Consider the following 24,696-nt stretch of genomic DNA (forward strand, 5'->3'; position numbering starts at 1 on the left):
AAATTTATGATCTATTCTGGTTATTACTAAGGTTAAAAATAAGTTAAAAATCTAATCAACTTACATTTTTCTTCTTCTTTTATTTGAAAGTCAATAAGTAGCTTTAAACTTTTTATTTTTTATTGAAAATTTCACTTACTATAAATTCGTTAGCATGATCTTCTGTAGGTTCATAAAGAGTGAAATATTCAAAGTGTAAAAATGAATACCTTATTATTCTTCTCGTGTGTAGTCATTATTACTGGTAAGTTAACCTAATCTTGGACAAACTTGATGTGAATATTTTTGAGGAAACTGTAAAACTTTTCATTTGAAATCAACTCACAAAATTGGGATGATTTTGTGAAAACTTTTGTTTAAATTTCTTTCCATCTGATTCTTAAAATAGCATACACTTGAAACAATGAAAAAATGTGCGTACAATTAAACCATAGTAAAAGTTGTTGTTATCTTAAAATTGTTACAACTGTGCAAACAAGACATAAGGAAATCTTTCTCGATTTCTTCCTAGTAGCATAACATAAAAAAATAAGTATAACCGTAAAAATTATTTCAATTATTCCAATAAAAAATTTATAGGATACGTTAATTCAGCAAATCTGGAAATTACAAAACAAATTCATCAGAAAATTGGAAGAGTCAAACCTAAGCGATGTTATCCGATTACAAGTGAAATGTTTACTTCAACAAGCACAGGAACGACTGAAACAACATCCTCGATATACTCTTCAGAAAACATAACAACTGTTTTATCATCTGTCACAACTACGCAAGCACCAACAACACCATTTGCATCAGCATGGCCTTCCAACCAGGACCTAAGAGCACAAATTTCTGAAGCAATTTTGAAATATGGAGGAAATCTAACTGATTCTGAATATCAAGCATTAATGGATACTTCAAAGGATATAAATACTTTCGCACAATATCTTAACTCAACTCAGATGTTAATTTTAATTCCATTTTTTGGTCAAACATTAGTTTCTCAAGCTATAAGTCACAACTCATCAGATCTGCCAACGACTATAATATATGATATAGAATTACAACAAAATATCACTCAAACATTTCAACAATATGCACCAAACATGTCCCCAGATGAGATCCAATTTGTGATCAATACCATGCAAACAATGAGTACGATAACTGTGAATTCTTTGACCCTTGATGAGTTGACTCAGATGGCTCAAGCATGTGCCTCAGCATTTATCAATAATACATTGAATAATGGACCTATTATAACCACAACTGTTTCATCAACAACAACGACAACAACTCAAGCCCCGACAACACCATTTGCATCGCCATGGCCTTCAAATCAAGATCTAAGAGTACAAATTTCTGAAGCAATTTTGAAATATGGAGGAAATCTAACTGATTCTGAATATCAAGCTTTAATGGATACTTCAAAGGATATAAATACTTTCGCACAATATCTTAACTCAACTCAGATGTTAATTTTAATTCCATTTTTTGGTCAAACATTAGTTTCTCAAGCTATAAGTCACAACTCATCAGATCTGCCAACGACTATAATATATGATATAGAATTACAACAAAATATCACTCAAACATTTCAACAATATGCACCAAACATGTCCCCAGATGAGATCCAATTTGTGATCAATACCATGCAAACAATGAGTACGATAACTGTAAATTCTTTGACCCTTGATGAGTTGACTCAGATGGCTCAAGCATGTGCCTCAGCATTTATCAATAATACATTGAATAATGGACCTATTTTAACCACAACTGTTTCATCTACAACAACGACAACAACTCAAGCCCCGACAACACCATTTGCATCACCATGGCCTTCAAATCAAGACCTAAGAGTACAAATTTCTGAAGCAATTTTGAAATATGGAGGAAATCTAACTGATTCTGAATATCAAGCTTTAATGGATACTTCAAAGGATATAAATACTTTCGCACAATATCTTAACTCAACTCAGATGTTAATTTTAATTCCATTTTTTGGTCAAACATTAGTTTCTCAAGCTATAAGTCACAACTCATCAGATCTGCCAACGACTATAATATATGATATAGAATTACAACAAAATATCACTCAAACATTTCAACAATATGCACCAAACATGTCCCCAGATGAGATCCAATTTGTGATCAATACCATGCAAACAATGAGTACGATAACTGTAAATTCTTTGACCCTTGATGAGTTGACTCAGATGGCTCAAGCATGTGCCTCAGCATTTATCAATAATACATTGAATAATGGACCTATTATAACCACAACTGTTTCATCTACAACAACGTCAACTACTCAAACGCCTTCAAATCAAGATCTAAGAGTACAAATTTCTGAAGCAATTTTGAAATATGGAGGAAATCTAACTGATTCTCAACTTCAACATCCTCAAGCTATAAGTCACAACTCACGACATATTCTAGCTCAAGCATGTGCATCAGCATTTATACACACAACTGTTTCATCTACAACAACGTCAACTACTCAAACGTCAACTTCAACATCCTCTACGACATATTCTAGTACGACTACGGTGCCATCTATAACGACCTCAACATTGAGTCCAGCAATAAATCAACAATTAACAAATTCAATCAGTAGTCTGGCACCAGGTTTAAATCAAACTCAAATTCAGAACCTTCTTAATGCCACATATTCTAGTACGACTACGGTGCCATCTATAACGACCTCAACATTGAGTCCAGCAATAAATCAACAATTAACAAATTCAATCAGTAGTCTGGCACCAGGTTTAAATCAAACTCAAATTCAGAACCTTCTTAATGCCATTCAAGTTTTAGCAAATACTTACTATTTTACACCCGCTCAAACTATCATAATTGCTCCAGGACTAAGTTTTTTCTTCATGTATCACTCAGGGTCATCAGTAACAATCAATGGAACAACTGCTGTTTATACTGCCGCAGACGTATTGAGCCTTGTTTCATTTTTCAATCTTTGGGTGCCTGCAATGACTGGTGCTGATATACAAGAATATATTACTAAAATGGAAGCTGTAAGTTACTATTCTCAAGGTGTAACACCATTGGAAGCATTAAGTTTGGCACCAGCTCTTGCACAAATATTCATAAATCAAGCATCTTCTCAAACTGCTGCTCCATAAGCTTTCTACATTGAAGAATAAAAGTGTAAATTATTCAATATCAAAAATACAGTTCTAAATTTTGAAATCATCTAAAAATAAATTTTGTTTTGCATAAAAATTTATGTTCACTGTTTAGTTTATTTCCAATACTTTTTTGTTGGCATCCTTAAATACTTTGAGGCCGATAATGTCTTTGTATTCTAATCCTTACATTAATTTAGCCTTCATCTGTTTCCTCCTTGAGTTTTTAAACTCTTAGGTAAGTATATATTTTCATAAAATTCCTCTTTTTGTACGAAAATATTCCCACCAAAAAGTCCCGAAGTTCAATTTATAGCTTCATTTTTGAATTTTGAACTTTCGTTTCTTTTTAAATCCTGAATGGCCGTTTTTTTTTTTTGCCTGGAGTTTTAGTCTCAACACTGTTTGTTTTTTTAAGTTTGGAAATATGTTTAATTTTTCTGTTTTTCCTCCAAAGGAGAAGTAAATTGGAAACCTTTAAGTTATGCAAATGATAATTTGTCATTTTAGGCAATATTTTTTTTCGGGCACTTTTTAACTGTTATTTTTATTTTAAATTTTTAAACGACCTAATTTCCTTCCCCTTGTCAATATAAATAAATATTTTTTTTTGTGTATGTTTCTGATAATGTTAAATTAGTTTAAGATACACAGTAATAATGGCAGAACCAGATCTAAAAAAGCTGGCAACAACTCACGAATTTTATGTTGGATTGTTGCTGGCTGTATCAAGTTGCTTCTTTATCGGTAAGCTAATTATTCGAACTATTCATCAAAATAAAAATAAAATTGTCTATGAATTTCTAGGAGCTTCATTCATAATTAAAAAGAAAGGATTAATACGACTAGCTAGAGTGGGAAAACGGGCTGGTGCTGGTGGATTTGGCTATTTACGTGACTCAGTATGGTGGTTTGGACTGTTATCAAGTAAGTAATTGGAATTTGTGATGAGTAATCATTATCTGTAATTCATTGACCTTGAACTTTCTCTAATTATCAATATTTCTAGTGGGACTTGGAGAAGTTTTAAATTTTACAGCGTATATGTTTGCACCAGCTAGCTTGGTTACGCCTTTGGGAGCACTGAGTGTAATAATTACAGCAATACTTGCGAGTAAATTTCTGAATGAACGATTGAACTTACTTGGCAAAATGGGATGTTTTCTATGTATTATTGGAAGTACAATAATCGTTATTCATTCACCCAAAGAAACAGAAATTACTGATCTCAATTTATTGATAGAAAAGGCAGCTGATTCTGTTTTTATGACTTATGTGTTAGTTGTCCTTCTTGTAGCTGCATTCATAGCATTCTATTTGGGTCCTCGAATCGGACATAAGAATGTTGTTGTCTATATTCTATTATGTTCATCAATAGGATCTTTAACTGTCATGTCCTGCAAAGCATTAGGTTTAGCCATTAAAGATACATTATCTGGAAATTCAAATGATTTTGGAATGTCATTACCATACATACTTGTCATCATATCCGCTGTATTTATCGCTATTCAAATGAATTATTTAAACAAAGCACTTGATATCTTCAACACATCTATAGTCACACCTATATATTATGTTATATTCACAACTTTAGTCATATTTGCGTCTGCTATTCTATTTAAAGAATGGAAAAATATGGATGTCTGGAATGTTATAGGTGATATTTGTGGATTTTTGGTTGTTATATGTGCAGTTATCCTGCTTAATGCATTCAAGGATATGGACGTATCAATAGATGATTTAACATCTCAAATGAGACCAAGGAGGAGATTAGTGACCCTTGGAGGAAGTGCAAGAAATGGAAATATTCACTTAGAAGAAAGTGGTAGTCTAATGGGCCATTCGTATGGACATAGTGATAATGATACATAGCAAAGTAAGCTTAAAGATTGATGGATTTTCGAATAATTATCAAAACTTAATTCAATTAAAAATGAAAGAATTAAAGGACTGAAACTTATAAAAACAGTTGTGCTAAGGCAGACCAAAAGAATTATTGTTAAGCTTTTGAACATTTTATTTTTATAAGGCTTCTGTTATATATATTAATCGAAGTTATGAGTTACCTACGAATACAAAATCATCAAGTTCAAAATGCTTTAATTTGCCTTAGTCTGACTTAGAATTTCAACTGAATTAATTTTATAAGTAAAATCTCATTTGATGCACTACTATTCGTGTATTATCAGCATCCATTTATTTTCATATCACATAAATTGAGATCGAATCAAAAAATTCCATTGAATTTACAAAATAATTTATTGATCCTTAAAAGAACAAAAAATAAATCGTTATTGACTAATTTACTTTAAATTTTATCTTACCCAAATTACTCATCACATGTAAAAAATTATGAAACAAATAAAATAATAATTTAAATCACTGAAAGGTTCTGAGTTTAATTGAATGCATGTTATTTATCACTCGAGTATCTAGACACTTTGATCTGCGAAAATATGACATGATCTGCTATACAAATCAAAATGAAACGAAATCAGTTACAAAATGTCATTTCAATGATCTAAACCAAATTCCTTATATGTAATTATTTGACAAACTACCCTTAATTTGGAACGTCATAAGTAAATGCAATCATTCATTAATGTAAACTGCTCAAAAATAGAACTCATAAAAAAAGAGTGTAAATATTATGAAATTGAACCCAAGAGAACTCAAGAGAGTAATTGTTTTATTTTTGTTATTACCGGCTTTACACACGATCGATTGAAGAGAAATGTTTGTAAAGACATGCAAGCACATGGAATACTATAAGAGTGTGTATCGAAAAGATGATGACGATTCCGTTGCTGTTATAAAATAAGGTATGGGTTACATTCATGTATGGGGGTGGGAGTAGAGATCAGAGCTCGAAGTCGACTAAATTTTAATGTGAAGTCGAGTCGACTCAAGTCGATTTTTTTAAAACAAACTACGGAGTCGACTTCGAGGTCTGGTAAAGATTTAAACCGTGACTATACCAAGAGTTTGACGTACTCAATACGTTACTACCAGAACGGTTACTAAATAACATATTCCTTGATGAAAATTGCCAAGAGTTTAACAGTAAGATTGGCAATTAATGCTTGTATTGATGTTCTAAACATTAAAAACCAAATTAAGAGTTAAGAACAATTCAGTGAAATATTTTTAATTGACACTGACCTAGACAACAAATTAATGATTGTAATGACTTATAATCTCAGCAAGTAAACAAAACTTTCGTGCGAATGAATAAAAACAAACAAAAGGGAAAACTAAGCCTAATATGCTAAATCCGAGTGCAATACAATATATTTTCGTGTATTGAGCTCTAATTTTTTCACATGATTAGCATAAGACACTTGATAATTAGTCGTAGTAGAATCGAGAAGAAGAATTTTTGAGTTGATTGAGCTGAACAATTGAGCTACAAAAATGAATGATGTATGAAGAAAACGAAGATTACGTGCTACACACAAAACACTATCATTCAGTCACAACGATTCTCAGTTTTCCTTATAAAAAGGCAATCGAAGCGGGCGAATTTCTTTATTTCATTGTTAAGCTTTGACTGAGCAGCACCTCTCTTTTATTTATCTCCAAATTCAAGGACTATTTAAAGTGGACATAAAGTAAGTGGATTTTGTTTTTGTGCAAGAAAAAAATGTTGTGCTTCATAAAAAAGACTGATGTGTTCTCCCAGCTAAATTAAAGTGATTAATGGAATCTAAATCTATCGAATTCTTCCTTGTTATTTAGAATTATTAATGAAGTGTAGAATCAGAATGACAAGGTTTAAACATGATATGTTATCATTTCAGCAAATTAAAGTTTTAGATCTTTAAATTGATTTGCATAATGATTTCAATGATGTTTGTTTAGGAATAAGAAGATCATTGGAAATACCACAGCACCGTGTCTATGATCAAGTGATGCAAAATTTGGATGAGACTTGAATGTGAATTTTCAGAAAAATAATTTTTTTGGACAAAAATTCAAAGTTTCGTTAAGGTTCGTTTACCCAAATTGCAATTTAAATGTCTAATTAGACAATTCAATTGTTTCTCGTTTAAGTATGCATTACTGCATAAATCATTAAGATAACAAAATTATTTGAGAAGCAAATAAATAAGCATGACTTATTATCCACTAGATTGTCCATAAACTAAGGGATTTGCGTTACAAGTGTGAATGCTAACATTTGTGTCTAGCAAATATTATGCCCATGTAAATATTTGATGAGCTTTAAAAAATTGAGAAAGGCTTTGTGTATATATTTGCAGATCAACATCAACAATGACGAAGTTGACAAAGACGCAGGAGTTTTACCAAAACAAGTCAATTTTTATTACTGGCAGTTCAGGATTTATGGGAAAAGTTCTCCTTGAAAAGCTTCTTTACTCATGTTCCGATGTCAAGCAAATTATAATTCTAGTGAGACCAAAACGCGGAAAGAGCGCAGCACAGCGAGTTCAAGACTTTTCAACTCTTGCGGTAAGTCACGTGCAAACACGTAGCTAATTACTTACTATTTTTAGAATTTGGAGGTCGACCGACTACTTTGTTGCTTTTGAAATCTTTATCTCTATTTCTGCCCCCTAAAGTCACCGCCTCCCTTCGGCTACCCCTCTGATTACATGTCATTATATTCATATTGACATTAAAAGTAATTAAAAGTACATTTTCCCAATTGACACCTTCAACATCTAATTCTAAATTGATTCTAGAAGTAGAGAAGTAGACAAAAACTTAATCGCTCTACAATTAATCTGTGATGCAACAAGGGTTATTAATCCCAATTAATCAAATGATCACTGTATTTTCACAATCAGTTAGTATTGATAGTCAACAGTAGCATTTTAGAAGTATCTTCAACATTGTTAATAAGATTTGAATCAGGATTTATTAGTCTCATCTTAATAGCATGTCCATAACAAAAGAATCGATAAAAATCCTTTATCTATTTTTAAAAATTAAAATTTAGCAAACAACTGTCAAAACTGCAAGATTTCTAAATATAGTCTTACTTTTGATGACTATATTATAAAGAAGGAATCGATGCGATTCAATCGAATGTCATCTCCATCCTCTTCTATTATTTTTTTTAAAAGCTTGCAATACATCCAAAACATTGCAAAATATTTCTAACAACAATTGATGACTCTGAAATTTATTTGGTCATTCAATTTGCGAAAAATATATTTCTAAGACATTATTAAGATTCCTTATGTCTACAAAACTTTCAATTCATTTTGAGTTAATAATAAATAAGAAGTTATGATCTCATAAAGCCTTCATGGTTATGATAACTAAATGAAAATGTTGATGAGAAGTGAATGTGGATGCAGTGCTTTTTTGGATTGTATTGCACAGAATAGTCAAATTGGTTTGATTGGTTTTGATAAAGAACGACAGTGAAATCTTTAAAATTTTGATATTGTTTGTTTAACCAGTGACAATTAATCAATTCTCATTAATTCACACATTTAAATGTTTTGTGTATCGACATATCACACATAAATATCTTCTGTACACATATTTCGGCAGTTGATGTTAATTCACGTGAAAGGAGATGTGCGATAAATAAACAAGACCTTTCAATTTTATCGTGTACGCAATTTAACAATCATCTTCAATTTACAGATGTTTAAAAGAATCAACAATGAGAAACCAGAAGTGATGCAGAAAATTGTGCCAGTTTTCGGTGACATTCAAAAGCCAAATTGTGGATTGAGTGATGAGCACTTGAAGAAGGTTATTGAAGAATCAGAACTAGTATTTCATATGGCGGCATCGTTAAAATTGGAAGCGACACTTAAACCAAATATTGAAATGAATCTTCTAGGAACAAAGCATGTCATTGACTTGTGCAAAAGAATGCCTAAGTTAATGCTGTTGATGCATTTATCGACAGCATTCTGTACATCAGATGAAACTGGTCCCTTATTAGAAAGTGTTTATGACTGGAGAGATGATCCAAATGATCTTCTAAGATGTGCAGAATGGATGGACGAAAAGACTATGGAAAATATTCAATCTAAGTTGCTCGATCCACATCCAAATACCTATACGTATACAAAGCGCTTAGCTGAAATTCTCGTTCGATCTTATTTCGGTGAAATTCCAGTCTGTATTGTCCGACCTTCAATAGGTATGTATCATTGTCTGTTGTGTCATTTTTGGAATACCTACATTAAATTGATGATTTAATATGCAGCTTATTACATATGAAATATCTCAGTAATATTTGGGATTGGCAAGACTTTAATATGATCATCAATTTTGGGTAACTTAGTTTATGATCGTGATACTCAGAAATAGTTTTGGAAGGGCTAGATGCAACTATCAAAATATTGTGGTCCCATAGTGTCAAAATAACTAATGATATCTAACATATCCCTAAAAACAAACATAAATCAACTCTAAAGAATTCCATTAACTTTCTTAAATGCAACTTTAACCGACCAGTAAGAAGCAGCACGCATTAAACAAGTTTTAATTCATTCTTTTGCTTTTGTTTCACTTTTCTTTTCTCTGTTATGTCTTATTGCATAATCTTCATATTACATGACGCAGTGGTTCTTTCACAAGGTCATCCTTGATCGCGAATTTTCCCATTTCGATAATTAATGTTATTCTCTTCATGAAATTTAGTAATTTATAGGCAGTAAGCTGCGAAGCTTGTTTTAATGGTTGACACTTTGAGATTCATGAATTAACAAGAGTCCATAAATTTCTTCGCGCCTTTTATGGAACTTTCTTCTTAACTTTAAATATTCTTTATCTTACAGTATCACCGGCTTTTAAGGAACCATGTCCAGGCTGGGTAAGCTGATGTATTTACAATCTTTTTCGGTTTTTATTCTAACTGCTTTCTTGATTGATTTATTCAGGTTGATAATTTGAATGGGTAAGCATAAGCACAGTGCCGTATTGTACATTCTTTTTAGTCATATTAAGGATCAAATTCGGATGTATTTAGTTTGTAGAAGATTTTGACCCATATACCCAACCCCCTTGATATAACACCAAATATTAACAAGTAATATTGACATACAATAAATTACAGACCTGTTGGTATTATGGTGGCTGGTGCAAAGGGAGTATTGCGATCAATGCTGTGTAATGGAGACTTTAAAGGAGAGTGCATACCTGTTGATTTTGCAATCAACGGAATCATCGGTATTGCGAAAAGTGTAGTAACAATGAAAGAAAAGTAAGTACTTAATAAGATGATTACACATAAGGCGTCATGATTATAAATCTCAAAAACATTACAGACCGTCTGAAATTCCGGTCTTTAATGTGACTTGTCATCCAGAAAGTAAACAAACTTGGGGATATATTTTGGAAGAAGGACGTAAAATGGTACAGAAATATCCATTTGAATTTGGACTTTGGCTTCCTGGCGGTGGAATAACATTGAATAAGAAGCTACACCAGCTGAATGTTGCTTTGTTCCACTGGGGACCGGCTTATCTTATCGATTTTCTCATGTTTTGTTTTGGACAGAAGCGATTGTAAGATTTCACTTGTCAAGTTCCCCCATGATATATTTATAAAAATATTTAATCGCAGCATGTATCGTGTCCAACAAAAGATATCTCAAGGACTTGAAGTATTAACTTTCTTCACAATGCGTGAATGGCTTTTTGACTCGAAGAAATTTCAACAAGTATTTCAAGAAATGGAACCAGATGATAAGAAAATGTAATTAATGAACAACTTTCGATAATTAATGTGGCCATTAAAGCATCTCCTTTACTCCTTACAGATTTTATATGGACACAAGAATTATTACAAAAGATATTGAGTTGGATTACTTACGTGACACTTTATTGGGTGGACGTCAGTATTGCATGAAAGAACCTTTATCCACATTGCCGAAGGCTAGGATTCAACTGAGGATGTAAGCTGATTTATTGACTTGAATATTGAATAAATGTCAATTTTATTTACTTTCAGCATGAAAATCGTTGATGCTCTCATTAAGCTTTTCTTATTGTATCGCATCGTGAGATATATCTTAAGTGCCACAGGTCTTGACAGCACAATATCTGAATTAATTGATGGCTTGAATGCTAATCAATCACTTACAATATGATTTAACTTATTTTTCTGACATTGTCACTTTTAGGATTACGTCTGAAATGAAAGATTGTGGATATATTTGAAGATTTTGTGATAAATAGGAGGGAGTTTATTTTTTTGTGGGCATTAAGTCTTATGATATATATTGTTATTTTGTATGCTATAAAGGTCTCCTAAATAAATGTTCTTTTGATAAATTTCATAGAAAATAAAGCCTACTATGATTTTATACAATACTTTAAAAAGAAAATAAGACTTTTATTACTCATTTACACAGACATAGCAATAACGTGATATATAATTTCGAATAATTGCCTTAATGTTCGAGGAACAGATTTCTGTAGATACCAAAAATTTCTTCAATGTTTGCTCAATGAGCTGATTGTTGTTTCTTTCCGTGATGACACCTTTATCAATCAAAATTGACACAACATCAAGGAAGAAGAATCCTGCCTCAAGAAACTCAACACTATATGGTCCGTAAAGATTTTCCTTTACGTTTAGAAGCTCGAAACTCAATGTTAATGGGATATTTGCGTTTTGCATGTTGATAGAATCTAGATTGTGGATTAAAATGATGAATTAGTAAGAATAATTAAATTATTATGCATGATACTTACTTCTATTAGTGATGAGGGTATGAAGCATCATTTCAGTCATGTGATAACGAATCTCGTCTAATGATCCCATACCAAAAATAGCAGATAAATATGTCGTGTAAAGCTGATTCATTGTAAAATTAGAATCAGACTGTTGAGCTAGTAAGGAGAAGAATTTCTTCATGTGAACATTATCGTGAACTTTTTTGCAATCGTCACAACGTAGACGGAAGTTTTCATCGCTTCCATCGTCCTCGTCTGAGTAATCGTCATTTCCATCAGATGTCAACTTTTTATCAGGATAAAATAATCTCTTGTTACAAATTCGGCACAAAATTGAGTTGTTAAATCTCTGTGGGAGTTAATAATAAAAAAATTAATAATTTTATGGACAAAATCAAGTTAAAAATCTTACATATTCATCATTCGTCTGCAAGCACTTTGTACATTTACATTCGAAATTATATTGCAGCTTAAGCGTATCCTGTCTTTCTTGATAAGACATCAACTTCCAATGAGGACCATAACAATTGAAAATCTCACCATTTACGGGGATATCGTTTGCAGCATAGATTGTCAACTTCTTTCCTTCAAAAACATTCCTGATATTCGGTTCGCAACTATGATTCAGCATCGAGATTCGTGGGAAAATTCCAGTAAAGACACGCTGAGACTTTAAAAGTAGATGCAAACCACCGCCATTCGGCTGATTTTTAAGTAACATAAGCTTTAATGCGTCAGTTGTGAAGACATTTTGTCGAAAATCTACAATTGCGTGACCGTTTGAAACTAACTGACCAATATGTCGCAAGATTAAGGCACTAATCAATAAATCCCATCCACTATCATCTAGTAAATCCTTTATTTTACTTGATAGAAAATCTTGGAAGAAGGTGGTACATTCTCTAAGATAGATTGTAAGCATGTACGCTGTCTGTTTTATAGATGGATATAATGTTTAAAAATTAAATCTTATTTACAGGAATTAACAAAGCTACTCACATAAACATAGGGCATATTCTTCAATAAGAATGCGTTGTCGCGAAACAGATTAGGTTGAAGGCACAAAACTCGAGCATATTCTTGAAATTCTGAACTGCTGTTTTCTCCAAAGTAGTCATGATAAAATTCGGAGGAAAATTCGATAAGTTGTTCAAAAATCTTTTCTGGATCTTTCTTAAACTTTTCTTGATCAGCTAAAAGTTCAAGTTTTGATATGAGTGATGGGAAGCCGGCTAAAAGCACTCGTAAAGATAAATGAGCAATTCCAATTTCAAAGAAAAGATTCTTTTTATATCCTTCACATTCATATTTGTGAATTTTGAAATGCTCATCTCGACATTTACTTGAACAATATGTCGAGTGCCTGCATTCCAAACACAGGAAAGGCCAGACATTGACTAGAGCACAATTTTCGCAATCCGTATTAAAGTATTTTTTCACGCCATAATTGTGCACTGGCACGAACGCAAATGGTACCTCATTATAAATGATCTCGTCCGTTTTGATCTCATTTTGAGCCACAACATACCTTCCTAGCGATTCTGAATACATTCTGAAATTAACAAAAGTTATTGTATTATATTTATTATAAAACTTATCATTTCGAGTAGCTTACTGCTTGACTTTAAGTTCATCTTTGCTTTTATCATCCAAAGTTAGCTTACTTAGTTCTTCTTGTTCATCGTCGTCAACATAAGTTTCTTTTTCCATAGCTTTCAATCGTGTCTTGTATTTTTGGAGAATTTCTTTCGACTGCTTTGAACCTTTCTTCGCGTACTTTTCTAGTTCCGCTACATTCTTCCGCATGTCTTTTATGCAGCCATTCGATAATGAACACATTCTTTCGTAAATTTTAAACGGATCAGGATGATTGAGCTGAAAATTAATTAAATTGTACATAAAATCTCAATATGAATCATGAAAAATCACCTTGATAGCTTCCTCGCAATCATTTCGAGCGACTTTATTAAATCCAAGTCTCATTAAAGCAGCAGCTCTATTTCCATGAGCAAAAGACAGGTCGCTGTCATTCTCAGAACATTTTAATGCGAGTGTGTAAAGAAATGCCGACTCGAATAAATTGACATTTTGGTCATTTCTCTTATAAATCTTATTTCCTTCACTTCTGATCTCTTCACTGAGCTGTGACGACTTTTTTAGTGCTGGAGTTAAATCATCAAGGAAACACGAAATAAACTTTTTAATTTTCGTTTCATAAATTGTCTGTACTACTCTTATTTCATTGCTGGAATTTTTAATTGACAGCTTTTTCTGGTTCTTTTTCATTTGCTTAATGACAATATCCCATTTTGAACCAATGTTACGTGTCTGTTCTGGAAGTGACATATTTCGGACATAAAATGTTTGTTGTGCGTAAAAATCAAGTTTTCTGAATTATTATTATGTTCTGGATCAGGAAATTAGATCGTTTTCTAAAAGAAATGAAAGATTTTAATCATTTGATATTACAACATATTCAACTTTTAGCTTACTTGCTTGTCGGCGAATATTTTCCAATTCTTCAAACAAGACAATGCGGAACTTTTAACCAAAATTTTTGTTGCTTCTAAATCAACACATTTAATGGATGTCCCCTACTTTTTTCGTTAAAATCAATTAGAATGGATACAGAAAAGTCACTTTACAAATTTAAATGTACTGTAATTAACAAAGTATCTTACAAAATTGGTTCTGTTTACTAAAAATGGTATGAAAGTCGCCGTCAAAGATGTTACCAAACTTAAGTAGCGCATTTTCTTTGCACTTCTTTTAAACTACACAAACGACGATATATTGAAGTGATTTTTTATTTATAAAGTTCTTCTACGTGAGAAATTCTGCTTAAAAGCACTTGAATAAATTTATATTAAACAGGAAACCATAACTTAATGATATCGGACAATCTGACATTTTTAGCACATTCTTTTTTGTAAAATGTGCTAATATTTTTAATGAAACGGCTGTAAAATTTTTGAATTCCTTTTTGCCCGGAAAATAAAATTTCAAATCAAACATCACCGTTAAATTATATTGACATTTATCAACATTTAACAAGATAATTTAAGTCTAATAAACATACCAAACTGTAGGAAAAGTATCATTAAAATCCTGGTATCTAAATCAACGTCTAACTGGCATATTAAATGAAAATTTAAAATAAATTGTGGCAGACCGACACACTTTATCAATTTGCATCGATTTTTTCAATGCTATAGTGCGTTTAGAAAAATCTAAGAAAGAGTGAAAATTTTCCACAAAAGAAAGTTGCAAAAATTAATAAAATTAAGGGTTTTCTAACGCTTTAAATATCGTATTGTGATTATTAATTATAATATTGACTTGATAGGAAGTGTGTGATATAAAAAAAGCTCCAATGAGGGGCAATAGATTTGATTTCATACAGTTTAAAAAACACGAAGACATTTTAAATGGAAATTTGCGAATATGTTATGTTTAAGTGATGCTCAGTCTCTATGTTTATTACAATTGTCGCAAATAGTATCAAGTTTAACTAAGAGGAACTTTCCACAAAGCACTAGAGAGATTTCAGAGGTATAAAATTGAAATAAATGAAAAAGTTTTAAAGTGAGAGAAATAGAATGTACAATATGGCCGGTCCGTAATTCTTCTTCTATCTATTTCCTTTTCTCTCCCTCGCGTATTTCGTCCTAACCAATTTTTTTTTTTTTGTTTGAGTTAAATTATTTTGCATAGTATTAAATTTGTGTGTCGAAAGTGCTAGAAAAAATAACCTTAATTTATAATAATTAATCGCATAATTTGTTATAGCTTTGTAAACAATTTGGGATTGAGGCAGAAAGGCATCTTCTGCGCTGTTTGTTTTCATCGATTGATTTTGGAGACGCACATTCAGTGAAAAATAATTCATTACAAGCAAAACTTTTATCAAGTGAACTTTCATCAATACTTAATAAACCATCTTTTATATCGAGCATCTGTTTTGCCATCGAAAATCCACGACCACAGCAAAAGGTTCGTTTTTCTAAATGATTTAGCAATAAAATACTTGTATAACAAATAGTTATTTATTCATAGACTTTGAGACCGACGCAACATCTTATTAATCAAATCTCAAAGGCTCTTAATTGCTCACAAATCCAGGAGATTTCTTTGGCAATCGCTCTCAGGAACTCGCTAAATCTAGATTTAGCCAGGTTTGCAGAGCAACATTTAAAAATTTGCTTACCTCAACTTATACAAAATTATTTAGGTAACTATTAGCTATATTTGTTGTTTAATTAAATATTAAAACTTAAAAGTATTTTAGATTCATCAAGACCATCGGAAGGAACTTTAACTGATATATCGCCGGAATTACTTCAGTTATTGCTATCACTTATTGCATACGGAAAGCATTCATTTTTCAACCTAAGTGATTCAATCTATAACAAATTCATAAAGAAATTGTGTAGAGACTTTCCACGCGATCACGTTCCACTAATTTTAACGCCTTTACTCTACCTTGAAGAAAGTGAAATTTCTACCGAATCTATATTATCTAATTCGCAAAATATTTTCAAATCGAGCATAATGGACACGTCTTGGTCGAAGCTTATAATGGAAATTGGATATTCCTTAACACAATCTGTGGAGGACTGTAAATCGCATCTTATGAAAGGAGGTGGAAGAGATGTTACAGCTCAAGATGTCGCTAAAATAATATCTTTGATGTGTTTGACGCATACCAATTTATCGGACAGTAGCATTAATTTGCCAACACCTAATGCTTTTTGGCCATCAAATAGCTCACAATCAAATGATCCTGCAAACAGTAATTCAGCAGGACAAAAGGAAAAACTAACGATTGAAAGTGCATCATGGAAACCAGAAATTTTCGTTCAAGCATTGAAGGAAGTTGTACCAAATTTGAACTGGAAAGAAGTATGTTTGGGACTTGATCATCCAGAATTTGCTATCAAAGATCGAATCGGATTAAACTTGTTAATAACAACAATTCGCCTTGGCTTCCAATCAAGTGGAATGGGACAAAACTTCCCAGCTGAATGTATTTATAGACATTGGCAAAATGTTGAAGGACATTTAACATTAATTGCAGCAATTTTGAAAAATTCTGACATCTACTCATTTGCTGATCATATTTATAGTTCAGTTCCAGTTGAGGTTTTGAAAACACCACCAGAGCCTGATAACAAAGAAGTGAATTCATGGAAATCTGTTCATTTAGTCGAAACACTTTTGTACATCTCTGATAATGGATATTATAATCAAGTGCTGGAAATACTGAAGTTTCCACTACAACATTGTCCTGACATCCTTTTTATGGCCCTTTTACATTCAAATGGACCACTTACAGTCCTTCGTCAAGAGCTTTTTACAAGTCTTGTTCCTGTTTTCTTAAGTAATCATCCAAACTCTGGTCCAATTTTACATCATGCATGGAATTCATCAAATTATGGTGCAATCAAGAACATTATTATGATGTCTATGAATGAGTCATATATAAGAAGTGATAGTGATCAATCTCGACTGTCTAGAATACTTGATATTGCTCAAGATTTGAAAGCATTATCTAGTTTATTAAGTTCGAGAGATTCAAGATCCTTCATGTTTGTAATTGACTTGGCATGTCTTGCATCACGTCGTGAATATCTTAAATTGGATAAATGGTTGTCAGATAAGTTACGCGAACATGGAGATCAATTTGCTGCTGCTTTAGTGAAATTTCTACAAAGACGATGTCCTCAAGTTATGGGAAAAGCTGCAGACGATCAAATGTCAAAATCTGGACAATTACAACCTGAAACTCTTAATTTGATTGCTCAATGTCTTCATGCTTTTGTTCCTAATATTCATTCGCCTGATGTCGCGGAACAAGCAACAACAATTGTCAATAATTGTAATTTATTGCTAAACAAACGAAGACAATTTCAACCAATTTTACGTGGAAACAGTCAAATGGGAGGAATGGATGCGTCATCATTTTCTAGTGCTAATCTTCCAAATTTCCAGAATTCTGTGTTGAATGACATTAGTGCTGGAATGAATGCACTAAATTTGAATGCTGTGAATCCTAATAGCAATGCTTTTAATTTTGGGAATATGTTAGGAAATTTGGGTAATACACCAGCATCTCCATCACGCTTAATGTCAGCTTTAAATAGCGCAACATCAAATAGCCCATTTCCAATGCAAGTTAATGCACCACCACAACAAAATATTGGACGAATTGGAACAACTCCAACGGGTGATAAGCATAACATATTGAATCCATTGCCTGGAGCTCAACAAAATCCAACAGCACAGGCTGCACAGCAATCACAACAATCATTATTCGGGGAACAGCCACCAATATCGAGTGAAATTGAAGAAGAAGCAAATGGATACTTTCAAAGAATTTACAATCATCCACCACATCCAACATTATCAATTGATGAAGTTCTTGACATGCTAAAACGATTTTCAGAATCATCTAATCGTCGCGAACGTGAAGTTCATCATTGTATGCTGAGAAATTTACTTGAAGAGTATAAATTCTTTCCACAATATCCCGAGAAAGAACTGCAAATTACAGCACAACTTTTTGGTGGAATGATTGAGAGAAATCTTGTTGATACATACTTGACATTGGGGCTTGCATTAAGGTATGTTTTAGAGGCATTAAGGAAACCAGAAGGATCAAAAATGTATTATTTTGGTATCACAGCTATGGATCGCTTTAAGAACCGTCTTCATACTTACCAAAAGTATTGTGAACACGTACGATCAATACCCCATTTCAATTCATTTCCACCTCATTTAATAAAGTATGTCGAATATGGATGTAATTCAGAATTGCCACCAGATATCCCTCAAGCACCATTTAATCCCACAACGTCTGATACAAGTGGACAATTATTGCCAAATACTGGATCACATTTACCCATAACATCAGCACAATCACTTTATAGAAGTAATTCAGTTACTGGAAATATTGTAACACAGGCAAAATCAACACCTTCGTCAACAACAACGACAACGCCAAGTAGCAGTTCAGTTCTGCCTTCAAAATCATTTAAATCGATTGCAAATGCCACAAATATTGACACTTTATTAGTTGCGAATGAAACTGAAACTGAGAAAATTGTTATGCCTCCAGATGCTGTTCAAGACAAGACGGCATTTATTTTCAATAATTTGAGTCAACTGAACTTAACGACAAAATGCGAGGAGATAAGGGAAATCTTACAGAAAGAATATTATGGTTGGATGTCACAATATTTGGTATTAAAGCGAGCAAGTATTGAAATTAATTTTCATACACTTTATTCAAACCTTTTGGAAGCATTAAAGATTCAGGAATTGTTGATACTCACAACAAATGAGACTTTTAGAAATATTAAGGTGCTATTGAGAAGTGATAAAAGTATTGCAAATTTCTCTGATAGAAGTTTATTGAAAAATCTTGGTCATTGGCTGGGAATGCTGACATTAGGAAGGAACAGGCCAATTTTGCATAATGATATTGACCTTAAATCGTTAGTTCTTGAAGCATACTCAAAAGGTCAACAAGAATTACTTTATGTCGTTCCATTTGTAGCAAAAGTTATTGAATCAGCAGCTAAGAGTAAAGTTTTTAAGCCACCAAATCCATGGACCATGGCAATAATGAATGTTTTGGCTGAACTACATCAAGAGCCAGAACTTAAATTGAATCTTAAGTTTGAAATTGAAGTGCTTTGCAAGAGTTTGAATTTAGAAGTTGCTGATTTGAAACCAGCTTATTATCTTAAAGATCCAGAAAGGATTTTGAAAATTGTTCATCAATTATCACCACCGAGTAAGCAAAATAAGGAACCAATAAATCAGCCACCACCATCAATTCCACCAAATGAAGAAGTTTCAAATGCTGTAATTTCTACATCTTTACAATCGGCATCGCCAGCAAATTCATCAGAAACATTTGCAACTGGTCCAAGTGAGCCAAGATATCATCTCAACGATATTGTCATTCAAAATTTCGGCTCTCATATCCAAAATTTGATGGTTCTTTCATCAACTTTAGTTCTTTTGCATCCACAATTAAAGTCAATTGTCGTTGCTGCATTAGATAAGACAATTCGCGAATGGGTACCACCAGTTGTAGACAGGGCAGTAAAAATATCAAGCAAAACAACGGAATCAATCATAAGAAAAGACTTTGCACTTGACTCTGATGATAGTACAATGAGACAAGCTGCACATTGTATGGCAAGAAATCTTGCTGCTGGAATGGCAATGATTACATGCAAAGATCAATTAATATCAGCAATTCAAACTAATGTCAAGGCGCAATTAATTAATGTCTTAGCGCCACAACAGAAAGATCAAATTGACATGGCATCTAATATGATTGCGAATGATAATGCGGAACTAGTTTGTGCATTCATACAAAAGTTTGCAATTGAAAGAGCAATTCCAGAAATTGATAAAGCATTAATTAATGAATATGAATTGAGGAAAATGGCAAGACAAGAAGGAAGAACATTTTGTGATCATACTGTACTTGCATATCAAGCTGAAAGAATTCCACTTCAAATTAGACTTAAAGTCGGTACAGTACCAACAAGTCAGCTTGCTGTTTATGAAGAATTTGGTCGTAATATTCCTGGTTTCCAAAGAATCATGGATCGTGAATTATTTGCAAAATCAGCTGTTGTTGAACAACAACAACAACAGCAGCAACAGCAACAACCACCACAACAATCTGCACAATTACCATTAGCTGCAGCAACAACACCAAATGTTCCTGGTATTCAACCAACTAATAATCTTCAATTGTCAAGTATTGCAGCAAATGCATCTCAATTTGGTACATCATTTAATCAACAAGATGACTTTGGTTTAGTGTATGAAGATTTACAGCAAAAGATTGAGACATTCATTAGCATGTATGGAGCAATTCCACATCTTCAGATTCAATCACAATCTATGCATGCTTTATTAGAATTCGTTATGGTTGTTCGTAGAACTCGTGAAAATACAGCACAACAAAATCTCTTGAAAAAGACTGTTGAGAATTTGATGGAAGGCTTCTTGGTCATCACAGACTATGCAGAACAAATCAAAATTTATCGAGATATTCATTTACGAATTTTAAAGATCTTACAAGATAATCGTGCTTTTGGACAGGCATGGACAAACAAATGCATTTCGAGATATGTGTTGGAATGTCCTGAAACAATGAGATATAATGTTGAGGCAATTGAAATTCTAATTACAACAAATTGCATTATTCTTCCTCAATACGATGCCGGATTAGCAACATTAATTGAATCTGGAAACTTTACTGCAGCTAGTTTTGCAACAAAATTGCTACAAATGCACTTTTTGGATGACAGGTCGAATGTTACGACACAAGATGGTGATTTTAATTGTACAATTACAATTTTAGAGAGACTTGCTACACATAACAACGGTCCAGAAGCTCTATTAAATCTCCTTGAAATCTTGAGAAGTCAACAGGATACAAGTATTAATCTTAGTGATCGTGCAGGACACGGACCGACATCTTATATCCATTCTGGAATGTTACAGGCTAGGAACACATCAGAAGTTGATGAGCCTCCAGGTAATTTATTTCTAATTAATTTGAGTCTTTAGATTTAATTTAAGTCTTATGACTATTTTTAATCTCAGGATTTAAAATTAATTTACAGATTTTTATTTTTATATTTATGATTTTTTTTTACCACATTTCTATATTTTCTTAACTTGTTTTAATCTCAGGATTTTATTTTGATTGCAATCTGTTCCTTATATTTGAAGGTTTCATCGAAAAATCGGAGTATCTATTAAAAGATTGGATAGCTATTTTCCACACACCAGGCATTAATCGAGATCAATTAAAGTCATTCTCGACATTTGTTAATAAAATGAATATTTATGGAATTTTAAAAGGCGACGAAGCCTTAACTAGGTTCTTTAGGCACGCTACACAAATGTGCATTGATTTAACATATAGAAACGATCCATCAATTACGAAAACAAAGATTTTCCAATGGATCGATGCATATGTTAGATTAATTGCATTACTTGTAAAGCACTCTGGTGAGACATCAAACTCGACTACTAAGCTTAATCTGCTGAACAAGGTAAAATATCGTTTTTTACATTTTTAACGGCTTTGTAAAATTCAAATAGATTTTTGTAGGTTTAAGACAATTCGTTTGAAATTTACAAAACCGTTAAAAATGATTTTAGATTTTTTCAAACATTTCTTGATTTTAATAATGTATTTTGAACATCTTTTTAGATTCTTGGGATTGTCATTGGGCTCTTGTTGAAAGACCATGAAATTCATAAATTAAACTTCCAACAAGTCGGTTATCAGAGAATTTTCATCATGCTCTTCTTAGAACTCAGCTCATCTGATCCAGTTTTAGAGAATATTATGACAAATGTAGGTTACATCCTCATTATTATGCAACAACAATATTTATTAATATAATTAATTTATTCTCTTCAGGTATTGACAGCATTCTGTCATGCATATCACATTCTTCGTCCATCATTGGCGCCGGGATTCTGCTATTCATGGCTTGAATTGATTTCCCATAGAATTTTCTTGCAACGAATTCTAGCAACAACACCACAAGCAAAGGGCTGGTCAATGTACTCACAATTGTTGATTGATTTATTCAAGTTCCTTGCTCCGTTCTTGAGAAATGCTGAATTAGCAAAGTCCGTTACATTGATGTATAAAGGGACATTGCGTGTTCTTCTCGTGTTGCTTCACGACTTCCCCGAATTCCTTTGTGATTATCATTTTGGGTTCTGCGATGTAATTCCACCAAATTGCATTCAAATGAGAAACTTGATTTTATCAGCTTATCCTCGAAATATGCGCTTGCCTGATCCGTTCACTCCCAATTTAAAGGTAATTTTAAATTTCATATAATTATTGAACAAGGATAGTAATTAGAGTTTTTATAGGTGGACATGCTAAGTGATATTAATACAGCACCACGCATTCATTGTAATTATGCAGCCGCAATTCAACCACAAAACTTTAAAAAGGATCTTGACTCATACTTAAAGGCAAGACATCCAGTCACGTTCTTGGCAGAAATCAGAGGACATTTACAGATTTCAAACGAGCCAGGATCACGCTACAATATTCCTTTAATGAATGCTTTAGTATTGTATGTTGGAACACAAGCAATTCAGAATATACGGTATGAATAATATAACACATTCACTTGTGCTTCATAAATGAATTTTAATTGTATATATTTTTATTTTATAGTCAAAAGAATCAGAACCCAACAATTACAAACATCATTCATAATGCACATATGGATATACTTCAAAACTTGGCAGTAGATCTTGATAATGAAGGACGTTATTTGTTCCTTAATGCAATCGCTAATCAACTTCGCTATCCAAATATTCATACACATTACTTTAGCTGTGCGTTGCTCTATCTTTTCGACGAAGCTAATTCAGAAGCTATTCAAGTATGTAGATTTTTTTTTATTTGATGAATAATTTAGTTAAATACATTTCCTTTATTTCTCGCTTGTTTGTTTTTTAGGAGCAAATTACCCGTGTGCTTTTAGAAAGATTGATTGTAAATAGGCCACATCCGTGGGGCTTATTAATCACATTTATTGAATTGATAAAGAATCCATCGTATAAATTCTGGGATCATGATTTTGTTCATTGTGCTCCAGAAATTGAAAAGTAATTTAATTATTTATTTATCTGATGTAATTATGTGTTCATATATGCTGTGGATATTCCAAAGGAAATCGTTATGACTGTTGAATATTCCAGTTATGAATACATTTTTATATCATCAATAACTCCTAGAATTCTTACTAATTTTTAATGTATCTCCATAAAATCTAGATTGTTCGAATCTGTTGCACGTTCGTGTATGGTGAAAACCCAACAATCCCAGGAATTTGACTCTGTAAAGCCAATGGTCGAGAATCCATCAGACATTTAAAGCTGTTTTCGAAGTAAATTAAAGAAGAAGTAGGAAGCGCTTTGAACTCATCAATCTATAAATTTATTTCTTTATTTGTGTGAATAATTAATAGGTTTTAAGTTTAAAATATTTCAATCACATAATTTTTTTTTCATATTTTGATTTATTTGTTTATGCAACAATTATTTGCAATTCAACAACCAATTATGTAGTTTAAAAACTGAAATGATAGTAACATCTTGAAGTAATTTTATTTAAAAACAATAATAGTACGAATTTTTCTTTTGTGTCAGACTATATAAAGTCCCTCGTTTCAAGAAAAATGTTAAATTTTCTTTCAAAAGGAAAAAAATATAAAAAAAATTAATAATTTTAAATGCAAAAATTGTTTGTTGAATAAATTATGTATAGTATAAAATCTGGAAATTAATGGAATAATAAAAATCTTAGATCACGAAATTGCATAAAAACAATTTTTATGATCATATGTATTTAAATAAACTTGCTTTATTCTGGTTTCTGGAGGATGAATGTGAACTGGAGGATGTCAATTTATTACAGATTTATTGAATATTTTGATCGTAGTAATCACAAATATTACACATGGTAGTCACATTTCTTTTTGTGAGCTAATATAGTAATTAATTTTAGTGAAAATTGTGTCAAAATAGAAGTGAAAACAGTAGCACAATCAATAAAAGCTGTTGAAACTGAAATCAAGAAGAAATGGACGAAAAAAGGTAAAAAAGACTTGTACATTTATAAAATGTACACTTGCAAAGTTTTCATTCAATAAACATAATTAAGCTATGCTGTACATCAGCAAGTGTCATAAAAGTATCAAACAACAGCTCGCGCTATAAAAATCAAACATCAGGAAACGCTATTTCCTCAATTTATGAAACTAAACATTTTTCTAGAATCCAATCGTATGATCTATGGAATCACCCAATCAAACTTAATACTGTAT

General features: G+C 32.2%; 5 protein-coding genes across 8 annotated transcripts; 4 read left to right on the forward strand and 1 right to left on the reverse strand.

Moving 5' to 3' along the window:
• Nucleotides 1–147: 147 nt before the first annotated feature.
• LOC139089547 (uncharacterized) lies at nucleotides 148–3,119 on the forward strand. Its single transcript, XM_070639101.1, has 3 exons — nucleotides 148–244; nucleotides 580–2,298; nucleotides 2,488–3,119. Exons 1-3 carry the CDS (start codon nucleotides 202–204, stop codon nucleotides 3,117–3,119), a joined length of 2,394 nt encoding a protein of 797 aa, XP_070495202.1. The 5' UTR covers nucleotides 148–201.
• A 582-nt stretch (nucleotides 3,120–3,701) lies between these two features.
• Nucleotides 3,702–5,510, forward strand: spict (magnesium transporter spict). Its single transcript, XM_070638900.1, has 3 exons — nucleotides 3,702–3,869; nucleotides 3,930–4,049; nucleotides 4,132–5,510. The coding sequence occupies exons 1-3, from the start codon at nucleotides 3,782–3,784 to the stop codon at nucleotides 4,992–4,994; spliced, it is 1,071 nt and encodes a 356-aa protein (XP_070495001.1). The 5' UTR covers nucleotides 3,702–3,781; the 3' UTR covers nucleotides 4,995–5,510.
• Nucleotides 5,511–6,603: 1,093 nt separating this feature from the next.
• On the forward strand, nucleotides 6,604–11,405 carry LOC139089359 (putative fatty acyl-CoA reductase CG5065). Of its 3 annotated transcripts, none has more exons than XM_070638878.1 (10): nucleotides 6,604–6,733; nucleotides 7,385–7,595; nucleotides 8,745–9,252; nucleotides 9,893–9,927; nucleotides 9,995–10,011; nucleotides 10,171–10,317; nucleotides 10,382–10,621; nucleotides 10,680–10,811; nucleotides 10,876–11,010; nucleotides 11,067–11,405. In XM_070638878.1, the coding sequence occupies exons 2-10, from the start codon at nucleotides 7,398–7,400 to the stop codon at nucleotides 11,203–11,205; spliced, it is 1,551 nt and encodes a 516-aa protein (XP_070494979.1). In that variant the 5' UTR covers nucleotides 6,604–6,733; nucleotides 7,385–7,397; the 3' UTR covers nucleotides 11,206–11,405. The 3 variants fall into 3 exon arrangements, with proteins under 3 accessions (XP_070494979.1, XP_070494980.1, XP_070494981.1); XM_070638879.1 differs by having other exon boundaries at nucleotides 6,668–6,733; nucleotides 7,364–7,595; XM_070638880.1 differs by lacking the exon at nucleotides 6,604–6,733 and adding an exon at nucleotides 6,988–7,112.
• A 10-nt stretch (nucleotides 11,406–11,415) lies between these two features.
• Nucleotides 11,416–14,524, reverse strand: LOC139089358 (SET and MYND domain-containing protein 4-like). Of its 2 annotated transcripts, XM_070638875.1 has the most exons (8): nucleotides 14,476–14,524; nucleotides 14,287–14,391; nucleotides 13,724–14,226; nucleotides 13,410–13,669; nucleotides 12,794–13,346; nucleotides 12,207–12,725; nucleotides 11,813–12,143; nucleotides 11,416–11,749 (listed from the first exon to the last, which is right to left on the reverse strand). In XM_070638875.1, the coding sequence occupies exons 3-8, from the start codon at nucleotides 14,138–14,140 to the stop codon at nucleotides 11,454–11,456; spliced, it is 2,376 nt and encodes a 791-aa protein (XP_070494976.1). In that variant the 5' UTR covers nucleotides 14,141–14,226; nucleotides 14,287–14,391; nucleotides 14,476–14,524; the 3' UTR covers nucleotides 11,416–11,453. The 2 variants fall into 2 exon arrangements, with proteins under 2 accessions (XP_070494976.1, XP_070494977.1); XM_070638876.1 differs by lacking the exon at nucleotides 14,476–14,524 and having other exon boundaries at nucleotides 14,287–14,455.
• A 499-nt stretch (nucleotides 14,525–15,023) lies between these two features.
• Not1 (CCR4-NOT transcription complex subunit 1) lies at nucleotides 15,024–24,199 on the forward strand. The gene is made up of 11 exons (XM_070639113.1): nucleotides 15,024–15,346; nucleotides 15,584–15,787; nucleotides 15,851–16,025; nucleotides 16,083–21,362; nucleotides 21,560–21,885; nucleotides 22,047–22,193; nucleotides 22,260–22,670; nucleotides 22,727–22,968; nucleotides 23,040–23,250; nucleotides 23,328–23,476; nucleotides 23,645–24,199. The coding sequence occupies exons 1-11, from the start codon at nucleotides 15,239–15,241 to the stop codon at nucleotides 23,742–23,744; spliced, it is 7,353 nt and encodes a 2,450-aa protein (XP_070495214.1). The 5' UTR covers nucleotides 15,024–15,238; the 3' UTR covers nucleotides 23,745–24,199.
• The last annotated feature ends 497 nt before the right edge of the window (nucleotides 24,200–24,696 follow it).

This window comes from Chironomus tepperi, unplaced genomic scaffold (assembly GCF_022539635.2).
Source record: "Chironomus tepperi strain 1889 unplaced genomic scaffold, CSIRO-AGI_Ctep_v1 contig_177, whole genome shotgun sequence".
NCBI classification, from domain to species: domain Eukaryota; kingdom Metazoa; phylum Arthropoda; class Insecta; order Diptera; family Chironomidae; genus Chironomus; species Chironomus tepperi.